The 22,022-nt window shown below is 46.0% G+C and overlaps 1 protein-coding gene across 5 annotated transcripts in view; it reads left to right on the forward strand.

Annotated features, from left to right (window-relative positions):
• SLC4A11 (solute carrier family 4 member 11) overlaps nt 1–22,022 on the forward strand; it is a 93,889-nt gene that overhangs the window by 31,101 nt on the left and 40,766 nt on the right. For 4 of the 5 annotated variants that reach the window (XM_048304159.1, XM_048304157.1, XM_048304161.1 and 1 more), the window contains 5 exons: nt 6,394–6,440; nt 11,542–11,773; nt 12,407–12,469; nt 13,013–13,094; nt 21,630–21,753. In XM_048304159.1, the coding sequence (XP_048160116.1) occupies nt 6,394–6,440; nt 11,542–11,773; nt 12,407–12,469; nt 13,013–13,094; nt 21,630–21,753 (548 nt within the window). The remainder of the gene's footprint in view (nt 1–6,393; nt 6,441–11,541; nt 11,774–12,406; nt 12,470–13,012; nt 13,095–21,629; nt 21,754–22,022) is intronic. The other variant, XM_048304158.1, reaches the window with a different exon arrangement.

Genomic DNA, 22,022 nt, shown 5'->3' on the forward strand with positions numbered 1-22,022 from the left:
ACTATAATTGTGGTTTTAAAAGATCACTGTGTTGGACTCAGCTTTGAACCAACACAGCACGAGCCATAAAACTCCAACAATTGACCATTGGCCTAAAATGCTGGGTTTTGTGCACAGGTGTGTGAAAAACAGGATGGCTTGAAGAAATCTGGGGTTTAAGGTATGGCCTGTCTTATTTTTAATGAATACTGGCTGCCTTTGCAGGGAATAATGAGCCCAAAGCAGTGCAGATGCCTGAGCACTAAAAGGCTGCTCAGCAGTGACATTTGGGTCATTTCTCCTGGGTGTTTCAGTGCTTCCTTGCGTTAACTGATGAAAGGTTTTTTAATTCTCTTCTGCTTTTCATGCTTGTAACTTAGATTTTGGTGGTAACATTTGTTTCCAGCAAATGTTAGGAGCTCTAACAGGAAGGTGGGTGTGTATCTGAAGCTGGAGGCTTTTGGACGTGGGATCTGCATTTTTGGGGGAAGATCGGGGTGGTTTTTAGGCTGCGGCTTTTTCTGAAGTCACAACAAATGTTGGCAAGTAAAATCACAGAATTGTTTGGGTGGGAAGTGACCTTTAAAGGTCATCAAGCCCAACCCCCCTGCAGTGAGCAGGAATGTTTTCCACTAAACCAGGGTGCTCCAAGCCCTGTCCAGCCTGGCCTTGGACACTTCCAGGGATCCAGGGGCAGCCACAGCTTCTCTGAGCAACCTGGGTCAGGGCCTCACCACTCTCATTGTAAAAAAACTTCTTTTTCAGGTAATCTAAATGTCCCCCTTGTCCTGGCACTCCAGGCCCTTGTCCAGGAAAGCTTTACCTGCAGCACGCCTGGAATTAATCCCTGCAAATAAATACAGCAGCTTGGTTTAGGCTGGGCCTTAAATTTAATGGACAGGTGATGCAAGTGAGTCTTTGGAATACGTGGGGACACATCTTTGCCATCAGTCACAGCGTTCTGATCTCCTTGGCAGCTCCCTTAAATTAGCCAGGCACATACTTTCATCATTTGGACCTTGGCTTTTTCTCAGTGTTAGGTTTTAAAACAATGATTTGGATCTTGTTCTTGTAGTTTGGGGTTTTAAAACAGCTCTTCGGATGTCGTTTTTGTAGTTTGAGGTTCTGAAATAATTCACCTTCTCCTTACCCACATTACAAGGGGGGTTTGATTCAATTTAGGCACAATTTATCAAGGGCTTGTGGAGCTGTAGCTGCTTAACTTTTCCCACTTGCAGCTGATGCTCAGACCGGTGATTTTAGAGGTGCTTGCAGCAGTTTTGGGGAGAACAAAGCAAACTCCTGACGGCAGCAGAAAGCCAATTGGAGAGCAGGATGTGGCTCTGCCGGGGTGGAGGGGGGAAGGAGCGGAACACGAATTACGCTTCAGGAGAAATTAAAGGCTGTTCCACCCTGCGGACAATTGATCATTCCTAGATACAGAGAATCAACAGTTTCCTGTATCCCGCTCCAGAGGCACACACGTGCACGCCCGCCGCCGCTGCTCCTGGCAAAACACTGGATCCAAGTCCTGGCCCAGGCCCTGCCCAGATGACTTTTTTCTTCAAGGGGACGAGGAGAAAAGCTGGATGCTGGCGCCAAGGATATTCCAGGGAGAGTAGCGTCCAGAGACAAGTGGTCTGGGCTTGAATGGGTATCACTCTGCACACAATAGTCACATTTCCTCACATTAATACCAAGGTCCTTTTTATGTCTCGAGGCACAATGCTGACCCACGCGTTCCATCTGATAACTCCTGTTTTAGCAGTTTGATGTCAGAGTGGGATGTTGGGCTCCCGAGGCTTCCTACCCTCTAATGGAAAGTGGATATACCAATTGTGTGCCGGGGGGGGGACGGCCTCCCTCCGAATTTCCTGACGAGGGTGTTTTCAAAGCGCTGCTTAGGAAGCCGAGGGAGGTGTGGGGGGAGCGCGGGTGGTTCTGCACGGAGGCAGCGGCCTCCCTTCTCCGTGCTTCACCTTGGTCCTTTGGAGCAGCTTCCCGTGGGATTTAGAGTGCATGAAAAAAATGCACATGTTCCCCCTGCCCCAAATTGATCAACAAAACCTACTACAGGTGGGGTTTTTCATGAAATATTTGGCTTTTATAGCATGTGGGTGTGACAAGTGACACCACACTCGACACGCTTACCTTGTCCCTGCTCAGTCTCTGTGCTGTCCCCTCTCTTCCCCATTCCCCACCCAGGAGTATGAGGGATGGGCCTTCACATGCCCAGCTGGTTTTGCTGTTCCAGAATCCTTATTCCCACCTGCTTTTAACCTGGGAATTTGTGGGATGAACACTGACTTTAGGATGTCTCCTGAGCTCAGCCCATCACCTGTTGTGGGAATATGGGATAATAAAGGCACAGTTATTTATCTAACAGTATTTAACCAAAATTACTCAAATCTGATGGTGATTAGCCCAGGCTGAGCACAGCGAAGCAAAGAATCCCTCTGAGATCCTGCTTGTGCAATCCCTCACTGCCAGTGGTGGGTTAGAGGTGTCACCACTGCTCCTCACAAACTCCTGTCATGCCATGCGGTGATGTGGTTGTATTTATGTATTTTTAAGGCAGATTTGAAAAGCAGAACAAATGCTTGCAGTGTGGTTCAGCACAAATGGCTGAGTCTTAGATTTGGGCAGACCCCTGATAAAAAACAAAGATAAAATAGGGTTTTTTTTCAAATTATAAGCCCTCCAAACCTTAAATACTTCCACTCACACCAGATCCTTGATATTTTTCAGAGAAAAAGGTGGAAGTGCTAATGTAGTATTCTGCTCTGATTTATTTTACTGTGCATATATATTTACCATGAAGATGCACCAGGGAGTGTTTGTAGATCTAAAGAAATGTGCACAGCCAAAAAGCTCTTTTACTCTAATTTCCACTCCTTTTATCTCAAAATAAAATACAGTCTTAAGATGCTGCAGGCATCCAGTGGTGGCTCTGCTCCAAAGGCTTTTGGATCTTCTCAGGTGTTAAGGGCAGCACTGGACACCTGGATAAGGGAAGGGGATCTTGGGTGAAAGGAGATCTCTCAAGACAAAAGGTGAAAAGCCTTAAACTTTGGTATTTGACTTTCAGGGGTTTGTTTTCAGGCTTGCATGGCAGATGTTGTTACCTAAGGAGGGGGTGGAGGGGAAGCAAGGAGGGGATTTTGTTTCTCTGGCTTGTTCTCAGGGATATTATTAGGGCAGCTGGGATGAAACTGAGCAAATAAACTTCCAAGTATTAAATCTCCTCGTTTGTGTTGAAGTTGGATGGGGCCCGTTTGCAGAATGGTGGGAAATAAAAAGGAGAGGCAGAGCCCTGAGTGTGCCACGAGTTCTGATGTTGACAATTCCTCGGCGTTGTCAGAACTGAACTCCCCGGGAGTCACTCGTGGCATTCCCAGTCAGGCTCCGTGCCTGCATGCACGCATCCCAGAAATTCGGGATGCGCGTGGCGCCTTGATGTGGCTGCCAGGGGATGTCGGAGATGCGTTGCTGACTTTTTGGCTTTCCCCTGGGCAGGACCTGGCACAGAGCCCAACAGATAAGCTCAGCCACCCCTGGCAGCTCTCCCTCAGCTGTGAGGACACACAATAATGCCCCTCGCTCGCTCTCTTGCCTAAAATAGGCTTTTGCTGCCTGCTCTGTCCGGCAAGGAGGGCCGCAAAAATCGACATGAAAATTTCATGTGGTCCTGACCTCCTCGTGGTGTTTCATTGTGCTTAATTGTGGCATTCAGGTGTGAAATCTCAAATATTGAGATTTTCAAGTTACTGCTCTTGACAGTGAGACATTGCCGAGGAGATTGATGGGGAGTTTCTTGTAAGATGGATCCAGGGTTTTCTGTATCCATGTCATTCCCGTGAAGGGCTCCTCTGTGGAGGTGCAAGGGCCAAGGGTGTTGGATCTTTTTACCCCCTCCTTGGCTGGAGGGAGGCAGGGATGGTGCTGTGGAAGAGGAGGAAATGGATGGTAGGCTGGTGGTGGTTGGACTTGAGCTTTGGATGTGTCATGGGCAACCTCCTGCAGGGTTTGATCCCGCATTGCCCAGCAGGAAATAAATGGATATTTAATGTGAGCAAGGCAGAAGAGCACTTGAGAAGTCTCTGTGTATTTTTCCCTCCCCTTTGTCATGTTCCAGTGGATTTGCTGCTATCCCTGAGTGATGTTGTAGCACTCCAGTGAGCATTTAAGATACCAGCCCAGAACTGGGATCACCGTATCCATCCGTCTTCCTGCCTGGATTAAATCCGAGCGGTGTTGTTGGGATGAATGATGAATGAGGCTCTGGGCTTTCCAAAGTGCCACCTCCATACCCAGAACAGCTTTTTTGAGAAGTTTGAAAGATCCTGCTCCAACAGATGTAATTAGATGTTTTTGCTTGTGTTGATAAAGCAGCACTTGGTGCTCCTCCAGCTGGGTACGTGAGAGGGCTGTCAGCAAAGATTGATACGCCTCAAAAATGATAAGAAGAACCAAGAGCTGCTGCCTGATAAAAGCACAACCTGAATTTCTGTTGCATTTCCATGTATCCATGAGGACAGGCTGCAGCTCTCTCTTCAGCATGTGCCTGCTATTGTTCGGGCTTGTGGGTTTTTTTTGTCTTTCCCGAACTATGCCTTGCAAAAGCAGATAAACCAAAACATGTTTTCTCCTCAATGAATATTTATGGACTTCCAAATCTCCCCACATACTTCTGCATGTGTAATTAGGCTGGAAGTTGGGTAAGTGAGCGTTGGAGAACTACAAATGTGAGAGCCTGGGGAAAATGCTTGATGTTTCTGGTTTATTTGGGTGCTTGCTTTTTAATAATAAATAGCACTTTTTTAGATGAAACAGCTTATGTTTTCCAAAAGGCGTGTCAAAAGCAGGAATAATTGGGGCTGTTGTAGCAGCAGACTTGTCTGGTTAAGTGATGCTTTTAGTCACATGTGCAGCATCCAAGTGAAATTTGGGAGAAGCTGGGTGATGTAACCAAAGCCTCTGAACCACCTCATTTTGTTTAGGGGAAGATGAAGTCAGTCCTTTCCCTCTTCTCCACTGCTCTGCTCCCATTTTGAGCTGGAGCCTTTGAACCCCATCGAGGGCAAGACTCAAATCTCTGTTTGATCAGCGATGATTTTGATTAAAGCAGCTTTCTGCTTGCAAAAAACGATTGCTTTTTTTCTGGAGTTTCAACGTGAGTTGCACCCTCAGCTTAGTTTTTGGAGAGTAGCAGGGCTTGGCTTGAAGGTGTGTGGCCAAGTCATGGGATTGCAGCAGCTCTTACAGGGTAGGAAGTAGAGATCTACAAAAGAAGCAAAGCACTCATCTGAGTAGCTGTAACTCCGTGTTACATCTCTGTAGTTTTCCACAGCTTGGCCTCTGGAAAGGTTTTGGTCTTCAGTGGGTTTTTTCCATGCTGCTGCTGCGCTCGTTCGAATTAAAGCTGTTCATGTGTTTCATTTTGGTAGCAGCTCAGGCTTGGGGGTATTTTGGAGAACTTAAGGAGAAGGATGCCAGGCTGGAAGTGTTCAAGGCCAGGTTGGATGGGGCTTGGAGCAACCTGGTCAAGTGGAAGATGACCTCGATGGTCTTTAAGGTCCCTTCCAACCCAACCCAAACCATTCCATGATTCTCTGCACAAAAAGTGCCTGTGGGACAAATAATGCCACAGAGAGGCTGCCTTGGATGCAAGGAGTGGGCTTTTGGCAAGTACAGCTTGGTTTGGTTTTGTTTTGTAGCTGATACCCAAAAAGGGCTTCGTAGATACTCTTAAGAAAATGTTATTGTTGGCGCTTGGAAGTTTGAAGTGGGAATTTCCCGGGTTCCCCCATCCTGGGTATTAAATGACATTTACTAGTCCCTAAACAGCAGTTTTCTTTCCCAAGAGCTGTGTTGCTTTCTCCTCAGATTTATGGAGGCAGCATGGTGAGTTGACAGGACATTAATGTGCTCATCTTGGAGTCACTGCCTGCAATCCCTTGGAAGTGCCTGGCTGTTATTGTTGACTCTTTTAACGAGGACAAGGAGGGTTTCCAAACGAGGGTGACTCATGAAATCATAGCCTCAATCTATCAAACAATGATGCATTGGATTAAATGATTACTTAAAGGATTAGGAGTTAGATTTTTGGGGAGTGGAGCAGGGGGGAGAGAAAGAAAGAGTAAAAATACATCAGAGTTATAAAAATCCAGCCAAAAAAATCTGCAAGACACAATCCCCAAGTGACCAGATAATGCCAATCCTGTGCTTGGTTCACGCTTCCAAAATGGGAGATGTTGTAAAAATTGAATCTCTGCTTTTCTCTAGAGATCATCCCCTGCCAAGAGAGTGATGCTTCACCTCCTCCTGAGCCTCCTGCTTGGCTCCTGCTGCCTGTCAGGTACCTCTGATAGTAACACTCTTCTGATGTGGTTTTTTTTTTCCCCATCTTTGCAGCTGAAAGTGAAGGTGCTGGCTGCGTGTTACTGCACACATCGAGGAAGGTAAGTAGAGGTGCTGTGTGACCAATTTGGTTTTTTCATTGCCCAGAAGTACAGAAAAGGATCACACTGAGGGGCTGTTTGTCACTGGCTTAAGCAAAAGGCATTTAAAATGCTTCTTCTCTTGAATTCCTCTCCCTTTCTTTAAACCTAAAAAGCCACATGCTGCTCATTCTCCAAACAATCTCTCTGTAATTCTGATTGTTCCACTGCTTTTTGCCCCAGACAATTCCTTGACATGTTAATTCATCGTTCTCTCTTCTGCAGCTGCCTCCACAGGGATCCAAGTGTGCGCTGTGGAGCTGGGAGCAGAGACACCCAGTAGACATGGCTGGGATTTGGTTCCTTGTTTATTCCAGCTAATCAGTCATCCTTCGTGAGGTTCAGCAGGAGTGAAATGCCTGGAAACAAGCAGGCTAGGAGGAGGATTAGGAGCCCACTCTTAGTTTACACTTGCTCCTGAGACTGTAACTCACTAATGATAAGGTGAAAGTGCAAAAAAACTTTGTATAGGCTGTGTTATTCCAAGCCTTTGGCTGTGGAAATGCACAGAAAATACTCAGGGAGGAATAGAGTTGGTATTTTGATAAGTTCCCTGTGAGGGTGGTGAGGCCTTGGCACAGGGTGCCCAGAGAAGCTGTGGCTGCCCCTGGATTCCTGGAAGTGTCCAAGGCCAGGCTGGACGGGGCTTGGAGCAGTGTGGGATAGTGGAATGTGTCCCTACCCGCAGCAGGGGGTGGGACTGGGTGATCTTTAAGGTCCCTTCCAACCCAACCCATTCTTTAATTCTCTGATTCTGTATTTAATACCATGTGAAGTTTTCTCTTTAGGGTTGTGAGGCTCAGGGAGCTTTAAGTTGTCTTGACTTCTTGCCTGATGGTTGGAGGGAGGGGTTGTTGTCATGGGAGCTTGGAGCATCACTGATCCTGGTAAATCACGGAATCGTTTAGATTGGAAAAACCCTCTAAGATCACCAAATCCACCCATTCCCCCAGCACTGCCCAGGCCACCACTGACCCATGTCCCCAAGTGCCACATCCACACAGCTTTTAAATCCCTCCAGGGATGGGGGCTCCACCACTGCCCTGGGCAGCTGGGCCAGTGCCTGAGGTCTTGTATTTCAGCCTTCATTGCAGGTTGTAAACTTGAGGTTTTAGTCTGTGTAGCCTTGTAAGCTTTGGGGGCTTTTTAGGGAATCCCAGAGAGCTTTTTAATTCTGCTTTGCTTTAGGCCTCTAAGACAGCCCAAATCCTGAAAAGATATTCCAGAAGGCTGAATTAGTAGTGGGAGAAAAATGTGTGATAGCTTTAGAAACCTTCTCCCCAAGTTAACAAAAAAACCCCAAAGCAAATAAATACCAAAGAAAACACTACCCAAAACAAAGCCACCAGCACCAAAGAAATATTAAAACATTGTTTGGTATAGAATCATGGAAGTTAAAAGAAGCTATTCCATGCTCAGGAATGAAAATGTCTTCCTCCCTAATTTGTCTTGTCTAATCCCAGTGCCAAGGTTCTCAGTCATACACGCTTGACTGAAAGTAACCCGAGAACTTAATCGCTTAAAAGTGCAAATTCTAAGCCCAAATGCAGGATCTGCCTCTGATAAGAAATAGTTGGAAACTGCTAACTCGTAAGTGTCTCTTCTATTTTGTTTTTCCTTTTCAGAGCTGTAGGATTCCTGCTTTTTCTGGCCTACAGTTCATGCTTGAGCATTTTAGTGTGCTGTGGAGCCACAAATACCAGAGCGCTTTAGCAGGGCTTGAGAAAAAGATTCTTTTGCCAGTTTTTCCCTTCAGGGAGGATCAGTGGAAATTTTGTGCTTCAAATGCAAAGGAAATTGGGACCTGACTCATGGAGATGATGGCTCCAAGTGTCTGGGAAGGGGGAATCACCAGCAGAGAAGTGAGAAGCTTTGTCTGGAGAAGTTTCCCTGTAGGTTGTCTCTGTCTCTGGTGGTAGCCTGTGGTTCTGGAAGGGCAGTTTGTGTCTCAGGAAAGTTGCTATCTAGCAGGGCACTCGGTGGGCAGAAATAAGGGCTTCTTCACACAGATTGAACTATTTAATCACCATCACAGAGTGGTTCTGAGGGAATTGGCCCAAGGCACAGCTCTGCTCAGGAGAATGGGATTTTTTGGACACCATAAAAAAATTGCCAGTGGCTCTAAGTGAAGGTGTCTCCAGAGCAGCCAACCAGGAGAGATCTTGCATTTTGAGCCTTGTTGATGAGTTAAAATGTGTGATTTTGGCCTGCCTGGAGTCAGGAGAGGCTGTTTCAGTATTTCCCCCTTTTTTGGCACAACAGCCTCTGTTCCTGTCACGGTGCAACGTGGAGCTTTGCAATCAAGGATACCCAGAGCTGTTCAAATGACTGTTGGGCAGCTGGCTTGGGTTTCTTCCTGAGCAGTTTCCAGCATCGAGTTTCCAGCATCAAATTTCCTGGTGTGACTTGACTATCCAGCTAAAAATATTAGTGAGGGAGCATTCATTAATCTCCCCTGAACCCAGCGGGGGTCCTGGCTGCAACAGTTGTGCCTGAGCTGTTGCTGAGGCTTTGCTGTGCCAGTGCTTCCAGTAATTTGATTTTAGTGTGTCTCAGGGAGTGATGGATTTTTCTCCTTTCATGGTGGCTGGTTGCCTTGTGATGTTTAATGTGCATAAAGCCTCTTTAAGCTCAGAGAGTAGATTCAGGTTGGGTGTTACAAAGAGATGCTTCCCTGTGAGGCTGGGGAGGCCCTGGCACAGGGTGCCCAGAGAAGCTGTGGCTGCCCCTGGATCCCTGGAAGTGTCCAAGGCCAGGCTGGACAGGGCTTGGAGTACCTGGGATAGTGGAAGGTGTCCCTGCCCGTGAAAGGGATGGAACTGGATGAGCTTTGAGGTTCCTTCCAACCCAGCCCATTCCATGACTCTATAATATCTTCCCTAATGTCAGGGGAGTGATAAATGGGTGATAAACGTGGATCTTTCCCCTGTTTCCTCTAAAGGACCAGCAGCAGGGAAATCAAACAGCACTGAGGCATGGAAAGTTATTTTCCCAAGGCATTGCTTGAAGCTTGTGGCTCAGCTGGAGCTGAATCCTTCTGCCTTGTAGTGAGCTGCTGCTGGTGCTGTCATGCACAACCCACTGCAGGATCAGTGTTGATTGAGATGGATTGGGGCCTTCCAGTACCTGAAGGGAGCTCCAAGAAGGATGGGGAGGGATTATTTACAATAGTCTGGAGTGACAGGACAAGGGGAAATGGCTTCAGACTGAAAGAGAGTAGGTTTAGGTTGGATATTAGGAAAAAAATCTTTATTGTGAAGATGGTGAGGCAGGCCTTGGCCCAGAGAAGCTGTGGCTGCCCCTGCATCCCTGGAAGTGTCCAAGGCTAGGCTGAACAGGACTTGGAGCCAGCTGGGATAGTAGAAGGTGTCCCTGCCCATGGCAGGGGGTTGGAATTGGATGATCTTTAAGGTCCCTTCAACCCAAACCGTTCCATCATTCTGTGATCTGGGCTAATAACCCACATGAACGCTTTTGATTAATTTTTTGCTGTCCCTTAACTTTCTCCTTCTGTTGTTCTGCTTCTGATTGCTTCTCTCAGGCGGGGGAGAAGTTGGTGACACAAAGCCACCTCTGCTATTTTGAAAACTCCTGTTACAGGTGTGTGATAATCTGCCCTCAATGTGAGGCAGACTCATTGCTTGCACTTCTGAGGTGGAGCTGTAGCTCTGTCACCGTCTCCTCTCCTACGAGCAGATGGTTCCAAAGCCTTCCGGGTGGGAGCTGAAATGCTTCAGAGAATCCTCCCTCTCAAGGATGCTGTGGAAAAAGTGATTGATGCAAAGTAAAACAGTGCTAATTGCAATGGATGTGTACTGACAACTTGATAGTTGCTGTGATAATTACAGTAATTAAGGAGATGTTAGCATTTTTTCGCCTGTGTCTATAAATGGAAAAGGTAAGAGAGAGTGTGCATGGAAGGAGGGCACCCATGAGTCAGGCTCTGGGATGGCCCTGTACCCTGGGGGGAACGTGGCATGGTCCTGGCTGTGGAGACAGCTGGGGATCAGATTTGTGAAAGCAATTCAGAGCTTGGTTCTTACTGAGCTTGAGGGGAACTGAGGGTTTAAATACCTCCTGACAATCTGGTTCTCAGCACCATGAATTCCAGCCTGGCAGCCTTCCCACCGGAAGGAAGATCCACATAACAGCACAGTTCCATTTCCTCACTCAGTCTTAGGCTGTTGAAGGAGAGGGACAGGACTGCCAGCCCTCCTTGTCCAGTGCTCTATGTGTGGATTTCCAAGGACTGTGCAATGGGAACGAGGCACTTGTAGTTTGATCACTCGATTAATCACCTTCACAGATGACAGGTACAGAAAGGAGTTGAGGTTCTGGAATACACTGGGGCCAATAAGTGTGGGACAGCAGAAGGAACCAGCAGAGAGCTGGGATAGTTCCAGCCTCTGCTGTCTTTTTTTCATTATTGCTTGAAAGCTAAATCCACAAAGGAAGAAAACTTCCATGGAAGTGGAAAGAAGTAAAATTCAGCAAGTGTCAGAAAAGGTGATGGGCTGGATGGCATTCCCCACCTTCCACTTTAGAATCCCTAACTGGGAGCACTGGGGACAGCTGGTTTCCAGTTTGAGGACAGCTGAGTTGACTTGGCACTGAGATTCATACTGGTAATTTTTCATGCTGCTGAGCTCAGGGTCCCTTTCTCCCAAATAACTTTCCCACATTTTTTCAAACTTCTTGAATTACTTGAACCTAAAGAGGATTTTAAATGCTACCTTAAACATTTTTGCTTTTAGGCCAACTTATTCTACTTTATTCTAGGCTAAAAAAAAAATCCTTTTTTTTTTTTTTTAAATTCTGCTTTCTTTGTAAGTGTATAAAAGGTACCTGGGAATTCACCTGTGGGCACACTACTAGGATAAGCCTTGAAAATGCAAACCTTCAATGCATTAATGCATAAAATTCCTTTTTTCCTGTGATCTGGATGGCCAATAGAATCTTTGGTTAGGTGGTAACCTCAGCAAAACTGCTTGTGAAGGGCCCAGATTCTACTTTACTGTTACTGTGTACAGCTGTCTCATGCTCTGACCTTTTCTCAACACAGTACCTGAAATTAAAGAACTTTGAGGAGGAGGTCAGAGCCCAACGAGACTTGGATGGGTTCTTGGCCAGAGCCAGCATCATCCTGGATGAAACAGCCACGTCCTTGGACGATGTTCTTCGGGAGATGCTGAAACACTTTGCGGAGGATCCTGAGAACATGGAGCCGAGCTGCAACTTTGAAAAAATCATGAACACTTTATTCACAGATTCAGGGACGCCACGGGAAGGGAACGGTAATCAGCTCTTGGTTTGCTTTGGCTGGTGGGCTGCTGTTCATTTGCCATCCCTGCCATGGTGGGGTGCTGGACACGCACTGTGTGGTCCCCAGGCTTGCACGTTGCATGTGACACCTTGGGTTGATTTTTTCCATGTCATTCAGACTGAAGGATCTCATTTCTCCATGGTTTTTGTGTTTTGGTGGAGTCTTGCCCCTGTTTCGTTAAGATCACCCATTGTGGTGCTCTCTGGGGTGAGGAGTCCACAGCACTGGGGTGTCTTGTCTGCGTGGACCCTTTTGGTTTGCTTGTCCTCCGACAACACTGTTCAGCCAAGAGACTCTTGCTGGTGTCTTGTCAGCAATGGCTCCTTTGCCTTGTGATTCTCCACCTGAATTCACACAGGCTGGGGAATTTTGCCTGCTTTGGATAAGTAATTGGGGAGGGTTGAGCCTTTGTGTCACTCCCAGTCCACTGGAGGAGATGGGAGTCACTTGATTTTCCTCCAGAAGCTCAATCAGGGCAGCCCTAGCCAAGGTTGTTGGCTCTGATGCCACCTTAAGCTATCAACAAATGTCGTAGTGTAGTCTAAAAACGCCGCCTTTTAGCCCAAGATGCAAAGAAGCTTAACTGAGCATTGTTTCTCTGTAGGCACCCCTGATGTTTCAGAGTCAACAGGAATGAATAGACAAACATGTCCATCGCACCTCAAATGTAACTGTCACAGCCTGAGTGAATTTGTTTAACAGATATGTCAAGTCCTGAGCATGTAGTAAGCATGTTCATGCTTTGGTTACTTCTTGCTACCTGTCTTAGAGCTTCGCATTTATAACCCCTTTAATTTAGGCTTTCTGCCAATAAGGAACGAAAAGTAAGTAGTGCCATAAAATAGTGTGAGAGCAGTAGCTGGGAAGAGGGGGAGAGAGGGCAGGGGATTGGGAAGGTGACACCCCTCCCAGTCCTGTCTGTGTGTGTGTGGTGGATAATGCTAATCTAATAACCCAGTAGTGCAGTAGGATGATGTTGGGAGGAGAAAGCAGCTGCCTTTCTAAGCTGTGAATAGTTTAAGGACACAAGTCAAAAGCAGCAGGACAAATGTTTCCATCTCTCCCTGTCAGCCCCCACCCCTGCATCAGTCCACTGGGCAGATGAGAATGCTTGGGATTAGTAGTCAGCTTCCATTTAGAAGGAAATGCTATTTACAGCTGCAGAATAAACGAGGACAGCCTGTGATGTTTCCCTCTCTTCTTTTCCCAGTTCACCTCTTATCAGACACAATTCAAGGGGTCACAGCCACAGTCACGGGGGTGCAGTATCAGCAGTCCTGGCTCTGTATCATGTAAGTACCTGGGCTGGATGAGCAAAATCCACTGCCTTCCAAAGCTTTTCCTGCTGCTGGGAAGAGCAGAGGTTCAGAATGTGTCCTTTTGGGTTGAGATCATGGTGCCTGTTCCATCCATCCTCAGTCTCTCTCTGGGCTTCTCCTCTTTGCAAACACATGCAGTAGGTGACCACAGTCCCTGCAGGGCATTCAGCTCTTGGATGTTATAGAAATCTGCTGTTAATGAGCTAAGAATGCTGAAAAAAATGAGCCAGAAAATGCTAATTACTGAGAAATGCTAATAAACGAACTTCTCAAAGGGACAAGCAAACTGGTTCATGGACTGCTTTGCCTGCCAAAGTCTGGGAGCCTGTACCAAAAGATTTCTTAGGTCCTTTGATGGAAACATCCAAACTTTGTAGCTGAAAATTGAAGTCAGACATTCCACACTATTTAGACACTGATTACTTGGACAGTTAATTTGGATGCTGATTAATTGTCAACACTGTTAAACATTGGAGCAGGCCCTTAAGACAGTAAGGACTCTGTCACCTGGGATTTATGAGACGTGGTGGCTTCACCCCAGCCTGCACTTGACCAGAACTGGGGTTTGAAGTTCTTGTCTCCAAGTCAGGCCTGTGGGGTGAGCCAGGCTGTCCCTTCACAGGGGACAGGCCAGAGCCTGAGTTCCTGAGCCAACCAAAGCAGTGCCTTTTTGACTCTGTTGCTTTATTCCTGTGCAGTCTTGAAGTCAAGTTGTCAAGAAATATGTTAATTCCCAGAGAGATTACTGGGATATGTGGGATAGGTGCCTAAAGGCATGCACATATTTTAGCCTTCACAGCCAGTTTGCTGGGACAACTGTCACAATAGCTTTCCTTCTGCTGGCACTTCTTCTCCTGCCCTCTGCTTATGGCTGGGGAAAATGGAGAGAAATAGAGGATTTTTAAAAAAATTCAAAAAGGAGACAACACCATCAACAAACAAGGAAAAATCTCCCGCTTGTTTTTGGTCTCTTACGAAAGAGAAGGATGTGATCTCAGTGTGAAAAAGAAGCGATTGCATATCAGGGCTGTGTCCTGAGAAAGAAGTGAGCTGGATGATACTTTGTGCTTCGTGTGCTGCTTGTTTTTACACCTGGCACGTACAAAGCAGGAACATGAAGAAGAAAATGAGTTTATAAAGTAAAATAGTCTCAACCAAGAGGACTTTTGGGCAATTTTCTTCCACTTTGGATGCCATAGGAAGTGTAACAGCAGTAAGGATATGTAGGTCCTGCTGATGCAGAGGATGGAAGTTTCTCCTGTGGGATGAGACATCTCTGTGGAGGGGTTTTGGGGAGTGTTGCCTTAACGCCAAAGCATTTGAAAGGTCATGATACAAATGCTGTGATTACATACATGAGACTGAAAAGGGTGGGTTCAGCCTCTTCGGAAAGTGAGCCAGAGCTTTAAGTGCATCCATGTGAGTAATCCTGGCTTCTATGACAAGAGATGATTTGAAAAATAAGCTCACAGCCTGAAGGTGTCTTGTGCAAAACTTTCCTTGTTTCTTCCTTTTGTTGCTCTGAAGAAGGAGAAGAAAGTGGTGGGAAAGCAATGATGAGTTATTAACTATAATTATCTAATTATTGCACTGTATTTCTGCTGGAGTTATTGTGCAACAGATTGTGAGCCATATTTTTAGATCTTACATTTTTCTTGAAGTCAGATTGCAAAACAGCTTCCAAACCTCTGAAGTAAAAGGAATTTGTTGATGAAAAAATTTTCCATATGAGTGGGAAGAACCTTTAAGATATCTGCTATTCTTTATTCTTGCATTTGGTCTATACTCTGCTAAATTTTAAATTAGTGCTGCTGGGTTGGTGCATCTTAACCAACTTTTAATTCCTGGTGGATGAGATAGAATTGAGTATCATGGTAAGATTATATTAATGAGGAAGAGGAGCTCAGAGATAAGGTTTTGGTGGTGTTGCTTCTGCATGGATTATGAGGAGAAATATTAACAGCTGAAGTTAGTTCGGGGTGAGAAAGGAAGGGTTTTTGTAGGATTTTCACTGAGTTGTGCAGAGCCTGGCTGCAGAAGAACATTCCTAATAGAGACAAAAATGTGTTTCCCTCTCTTTTGGGCTCTTGTTTCGTATCTGACTTATGCTCAGTGGGAAGAGCAGTGGAGAGGACCTGGGGTTGAAACAGCTCTTCTGCTTCTGTTGGATTTGGTGCTTTCCTGATGGTTTCAGGTCTAGGGAAGCTCCAGCAAAGCCAGACATTCCATATGGATCTGGGCTTCAGCCACAGGGCAGAAGAAGCCCTTGAGGAACTGAAGATCTCAAGGTCTGAATGTTCCAGTGAAGTCCAGGAAGACAACTGAATTCTGATTCACAACAGGCTTTAGGGCTGGGTTTGTCAAGAATGACCAAAACCTGATCTTGCTGAAGCCATCACAGGATACATCAGTTTATGGAAAACTTGGGATTCTTCCATTAAAATGAGAGCTGAGAGCAGCAAAACCTTGCATGCCCCAGTGACCAGCAGGATCCAGCTCTGGAAGAACGAAGATTTCTATTTGTGTACCTGGTCATTTCCTAACTAGAAGGCAAATCTTGAGAGTTTCAGATGAATTTCACCAGTCCAGACTATGATCTCATACCTTTGAAACTATGGGCACAACTCTTTTTTCCTCCTATTCCAGCATTTGCCAGAACAGGAGGATGCAAAGTGGCACAGAGATCTCTTGCTGCTTCCCTGGGAAGCTGCTGGTGGTTGTTTTCCTTGGAGAACCTGGGACAAGGGATAATCCTGTCCCAGAATGGGGAGTTTTCCTCAGTTATTTAAGTGGGGAAGCTCAGCTGCTGGTGGGACCTCAGGAGGTGTTTTGGGGCTCCTCCAGCATGGAATGACTGAAGCAGGCAGAGGTGCTGCCAGGAGGGTGCTTGGAACAGCTCATGGACCACCCAAACCTGCCATGATGCCAGCACAGAGGGGTAAACTGGATGCTTTGCATGTCTGGACTGGGAAAAATGGGCAAGAAGCTCCAGTGGGAGCTGCTGGGTTTGGTGTTGCAGTTTTGTGCCTCAGCCCAAGAAACCCCTCCTAATCCAGTGAAGGACATGTGAAGAAGTGACTCTATCACAAGCCAAGTCCTATCACACCCCATTCCTTCTTTCACTGGCTGAAAAATGAAGATGAAAATACCTGATTTTTAATTTTTTCCTCTTGGAGTGAAGGATATATGATTTAAAAATAGCTTAACTGGGTGCTGGTGAATTTTTCTCTCTGCTGTCCTGCTAGGAGAAACACCAGCTGGGTGGGTTATGGAACAAATGTCCCTGAGCTGATGGAGCTCCCCAGGCATCCCAGCTTCCAGGCTGTATTCTCCTTGCCAGCAGAGAGGTGTAACTGCTGATTTCCAGAGCTGAATCCTTGGAAAAAACATGAAATCGAGCTGCTCCATAGTCTGGATGGAGCAGTTGTAGAGCCTTTTCTTCTGGCTGGATTGCTAAGGCACATGGACTGCGCATTAAACTGATTTCCTAAAGCTGTTTTAACAGGCAGAGCAGAGGGGAAAAAAGCCTCTCTGCAAGCAAAGAGTGGTTCAGTGGTTTGTGTGCTCGGTGTTGCTATAGAATTTCTGGCTTTGATGTAGCCTGTCGTGGCAGTGACTCCTGGGGAGGAGTTTAACTCAGGACAACCCAGGTAGCCTTTCAAAAATAGGTATTGTGAGATTATGCTGGATAAGCAGCAAGGCTGCTGTTCAGATAATCAAATTTGAGGAGTAAGATCTCAAATTTAATGTGTAACTGTGTGAAGGATGTGACTGGTGTCTCTCTCAACAGAAGTGGTGCAAAGTCCATTTTGCATGTTGAAGGATTTTTCCTGACCCAGAGGTCTGTGGGTCTCCAGAAAAGTCCCATTGTCTCTGATTCAGCTGTTGAACAGATTTCAGGTAGAGAAGCTTCATTGCTGTCTCTTCCTCAGATTATTCTTTTAAAGGGCAAAATGAGAAATTAAAACAGTTGGACTGCTTAAAACAAATATTTTCATTTAGAGGAATGATTACAAGATTTGGAGCCTTGTAAGCAAGAGCCTCTTCTCCAGGATTTACAACCCTCATCTCTCAAGTGTTCTTTGGCCTCAGAGAACCATATAATTTTCTTAAGGGCTTCTCCACCCTTTTTTGGTTTTCCCAGATTATGCTGGAGACCTAAAGCTCTTGCAGGTGCTGTTTCATGAAAAGAAAATCTCAGATTCAAAGTCTGCATTAGGAATTTGGGTTCTGAAGAAGAAAAATGGCTTGTTTTGGTACCTGAAGGGTCTGAGATGTCTCCTTACAGAATCATGGAGGCTGGAAAAGTCCAACCATTAACCCAGCACCGTGTTCACCTCTAAACCATGTCCCAAATGCCGCAGCCAACATCTGGCAAATGTTCTTTGAGTTCAGAGAACCAATAAATTTTCTTTTAAGGGCTGCTCCCCCTCGTGCTGGCCCATCCCAGGTGGTGCTGGAGAGCTCCTGTAGGTGCTGTGTGATGGAAAGGAGTTCTCAATACGCATTGACCTGGAGGAAATCCTTCCCCCTGGACAGGATGAGTCTTCCTGGAGCCCAGCAAGGTGTATTTCCCAGGCCAAAAACACTTCCAGCCTGGAGTGAGGACGTTGTGGCTGAGCCCAGCCCGTGCCAAGCTGTGAGTGAGCTGCCTGGCCTGGCCACAGCTTCGTTGCTCACTTGCAGATCCTGGTTTCCCAAAGCTTGTGCCTGGAGCTGCTCAGCAGAGGAAGATTTATTGGCAGTGGATGAGAACAAGAAGTGTCATTGTTGTTCTGTGTGGGGACAGGAAAAGGCTGGCTGGCTGATTACCTCTGCTGGGCACTTTTTCTTACTGCAAGGGATAATTTGTTTCTGAATTAACTTCCTTTCTTGCCCTTTTAAATGAGGGTTTCTGTTTCTCTTAGGTCTCCATAGTTTGACCCTTTTTATGATTTGGTTGAGCAATGTGTTATTACTCTGATAACATCTTGGGTGTGGGGCAGACCTGGGGCACGTGGGACTCTGTGGATGTGGGATTTTGGTGGAGCACTGCCAGTTCTCACCATGCCAGTGCCACCCTCAGCACCACCAGAGGCAGAGAGGAGGACAGGGAAGCAGAATTTGTGCTATAATTTAAATGCCCTTTTTATGAGCTCAGTTATAGGGGGATCAAGATAAAACTGCTGAGAACACAACCTGGCATCTCATTAAATCATTGTCCAGCATTTCCTGGTGTGACTGATACTGGGTGAAAATAGATTTTTCAGCTTTCTGGCCAAACCAAGGGAGAATCAAATGTAGCTCAACTCAAACCAAAAAGGAACTTGGAGGCTTTGGCCAAACCAGACTTGATTTAGAGTCAGCTGAAAATGTCTTGCTAGTTCTCAGTTTTTTGGGGCTTTGGCTATTTACCCTCCAGCTTTTTTTTCTTTGTGGGAATTTATTTAAGTGCTACTTTTAAAAAAGTTATTTCATTTTGAAAGTGACTCTTCTTGGCCTGAGCTGTGCTGACTTTTACCTGCAGTCTTGCTTGACTTGGGATTTCTCCGTGTGAACCGAGGAACTTATTTTCTGTATCCTTTACAAATATTTGCACAAATCTAGTTGGCACTGCAGTTTTGGTTTGTATTGTATTTGTATCTGGATTCTGGAATTAAAACAAAAGTGGGAGCTGTAAGTGCTACACTAGGGAATAGGATTTGAGTCAGCTAAATAATGGTTTAAATTTGAAGAAAAGCTCGAGCTGCTGAATGATGCATGAGCAGGAGTGACTTGGCCTTGCACTGGAAGTATTGAGACACCATTTTTCCCCCAAATAAATGGATATTACAGAGGGAGAGCAGACTCAGATGAGGCTGCATTCTGCACTGTTCCTCCCCTCCATGCAGCCAGGCTCAGGTATATCCCACCTTCTCTGTGGCACCTGTTTAAATCTGCTTTTAATCAGCTTTGTCCTCACTAAATCAACTCCAGCCTGATTTGGAAAGGTGTCATTGATCTAAATTATTTGTACACTGACCTAAGTGTTGGAAATTTGCAGTTTTACTGTTGGGATTTAGATCCATGTGTAAGTGTCCATAGAGCTCAGAAGAGTTAGAGGAAGCTCTCAAACTCCAGCACTGTGGATAAAACTATTTCAGATAAAAATGGTTAATAACGGTGAGTTTCTTGGTGTCTTGTAAATGTGCTCAGTGTGAAATCATTCAGTGCTGTGAGATCCTCTTCTTGCCCAGTCCCTCAGCTTAAGGAGACAGTGAACTCCTGACTAAGAGAAACACAAAGTTTTGGTGGCTGCCAGGAAAATGACCTTGTTTGTGGAAGAGACCCAGTAGCAAAGCTCAGGTTTTTACAGTCCAGTTTTCCCCTCCGTACCCAAAAAGCTCTTGAGCTGAAGTGGGATTGTGGCACTGTTGTCTCTGGAAAACACAGCCCTGGAGACAATTCTTGGAGCTGAAACATAACCCTGTCACTTCAGGGAGAAAGAAAACTCCAGAACATGTGGCTTGCTTAATTATTGCACTTTGTAATAGGCTCTTCCAAATCATTTTGTACTTCAGTGGTTTCTTGCTTGGTCAGGTCCTGCCTGGTGCACGTGGTGGGGAAGGGGTGATGTCTGGGGAGTGCTGGTGAGCCACAGGTAGTTGATGCCTGCTTCTGGCCATGCCTGGAGTAGAAATGATGTTCAAAATGCCCAGCAAACCTTCCTTTTCAAAACAGATTAAATGATGAGCTCAGCAGCTGAGGTATGGAAATGCTGAGAACCGAGCTCAGAATTAATGCTAGTGGTGCAGTAATCATTCACTGCTGGTGACCAGGTGGGTGAAGGTGAGAGAACTGAAGGTGTTGGGCCACTTGAAGGTTCTCCAGCTGGTCCAAAGCCCAGAGTTCGTGTCCCCACTGGTTTGTTGAGCTGTAACACAAGGAGACTTGTCTGCTGTCCAGCCACAGCTGGATTGCAACCAGGGGCTTGGCTTTGGTTGTGAAAACAAGTGTAGCTTGCACTCTATTTTCAGTTACTTCAAAAGATATTTATTCCTCACCTTAGGACCTGCCTTGATCTTTCTTTCTTCCAAAGCTGATTCAAGTACAAAAAGCACAAGAGGCTGTGGTGGAGGGGAATTAGGAAATAAATGAAATAGTGTCATCTTTCTCATGCCCTGTATTGTTCTAATTAAGCTGTTTGGTTGCTCTCAAACAAGTGCCTCTGTGAGATTAATTTACAGAAGCAGGCTGCTTCCAGTCTGGGATCAGGAAGTCAAACTCAGTAAGAAAATACTTGATGGTGTGATTTTAAAATTTTTTTTAATGCAAATTGTGAGGAACTTGATAGAAAATACAACGTGCTCCTGACTAGGACACCTCCAGCCAAAGATCTTGTTAAGGAAGCAGCCTTCAGGGTGCTTGGGGATGAGAATACATCTTAAAAGGAAAGAAGCGGGCTGGGATTATGGAAGAGAAGTTGGAGAAATAAATCCTCCTGTTGGAGGACTGTGATAGGTGCTTGTTAGATGAATAAAAGGGAGCAAGCAGCTGAAATAACTTTGAACCAGGTAAAAGGAGGGGGAAAACCACTCTGAGGTAGGAAAACACTTCCACACCTCTTCCAGGTGCCTGTAAGCAAACCCTGTGTGCATTTTTCAGCAGTGATTTACAGAAGGGTTGGAAAGTGCTTGGTGGCTTTAAAGGGAACAGGAGAGCTGCATTCCAGGCTGGCATTACCCACCTGCTGCCACTGCACCAAGCCCCAGAGTTTCCCAGCAGTAAAAGGGACAGCTAACCAGGTCCCAGCTCTGTTTAAATACCCCAGGGTGGAGACAGACCTGGTCTTCCACAGCCTCTGGAGATGATCCCTTTGTTTATTTCACGCAACTTTTTTTGCTACTCTTGGATCTGGGAGTCAAACATCCATCCCATCCCCTGGATCGCAGCCAAGGAGTTCCCTCCCAGCACTAATCCTGCCTCTGTGGATCTCGAGCAGGGAGATCAGCCTGGTTTCTGTAACGCTCATGAGCCAGAAAAGGGAAAACAGCAGCTGGGAGCAAATGGGGAAAGCCATTACAACAGAGAGGTCTGCCTGAGGCAGGAGTGGGGATGTACTGGCTTGGCACTTTGCCTTAATGTTTCCAGAAGCACTTTGGGAGATCAGGTGAAATGAAGTGTAATCTGCTTTCCAATAATGCAGGTGGTTTTTAATAAGAGACTTTTTTTTTTTTTTTTTTTGTGGAAGCTTCTGTAGCTCTGCAAGCACTCAGTGTGTTGGGCTCTCTATCATTTGTTTTCTTGGCTGTTCAGAAGCAGCGAAATCTTGAAAGGTATTTCCCATAAAAACTTGGGTGTCCCATTGTACAAAAGAGAGCAGATTTGGGCTAATAGTAACTAAAAGTCACTATTTAAGACTTCAGAAGTCATAGACCAACAACATCATGTGTTTCCCAAAGCTGAAATGTGTTTTTATACCTTGTGCACCAGGGGAGATCATGCCTTGTGTTGTGGGGCCCAGCCTAACGATCCCGTTTTCCCTGACAGTTGCACTATCAAGTCCCTTCAGCGACGTCACGTTTGCATCAGCCGCCTGGAGAGGCCTCAGAACTGGGGGGAGAACTCCTGTGAGGTCAGATTTGTGATATTGGTCCTGGCTCCTCCCAAGATGGTGAGTTTTGTCTTCTTGCTCCAGAACTTCGGGGGTTTCTCCTGAGTTTACTTTGCCTTCGTCTCCTCCTAAATTTAATCAATGTTATTTTTAAAACACAAGGGGATGTGAAAAGGCCTGAGGTCTTCTCAGCAGCTGTCGAGATGATTTATCCTGTTGGTGAGGGGTGGATTAGTGGGCTCTGTCCTTGTCTCATGGCCTGATGGGGAGGAGAGCACTGTGTAGTCCCCATACACACCTGGGATGCACCTAACACTCCATGGATTCCC

Source organism: Corvus hawaiiensis, chromosome 5 (assembly GCF_020740725.1).
Source record: "Corvus hawaiiensis isolate bCorHaw1 chromosome 5, bCorHaw1.pri.cur, whole genome shotgun sequence".
NCBI lineage: Eukaryota > Metazoa > Chordata > Aves > Passeriformes > Corvidae > Corvus > Corvus hawaiiensis.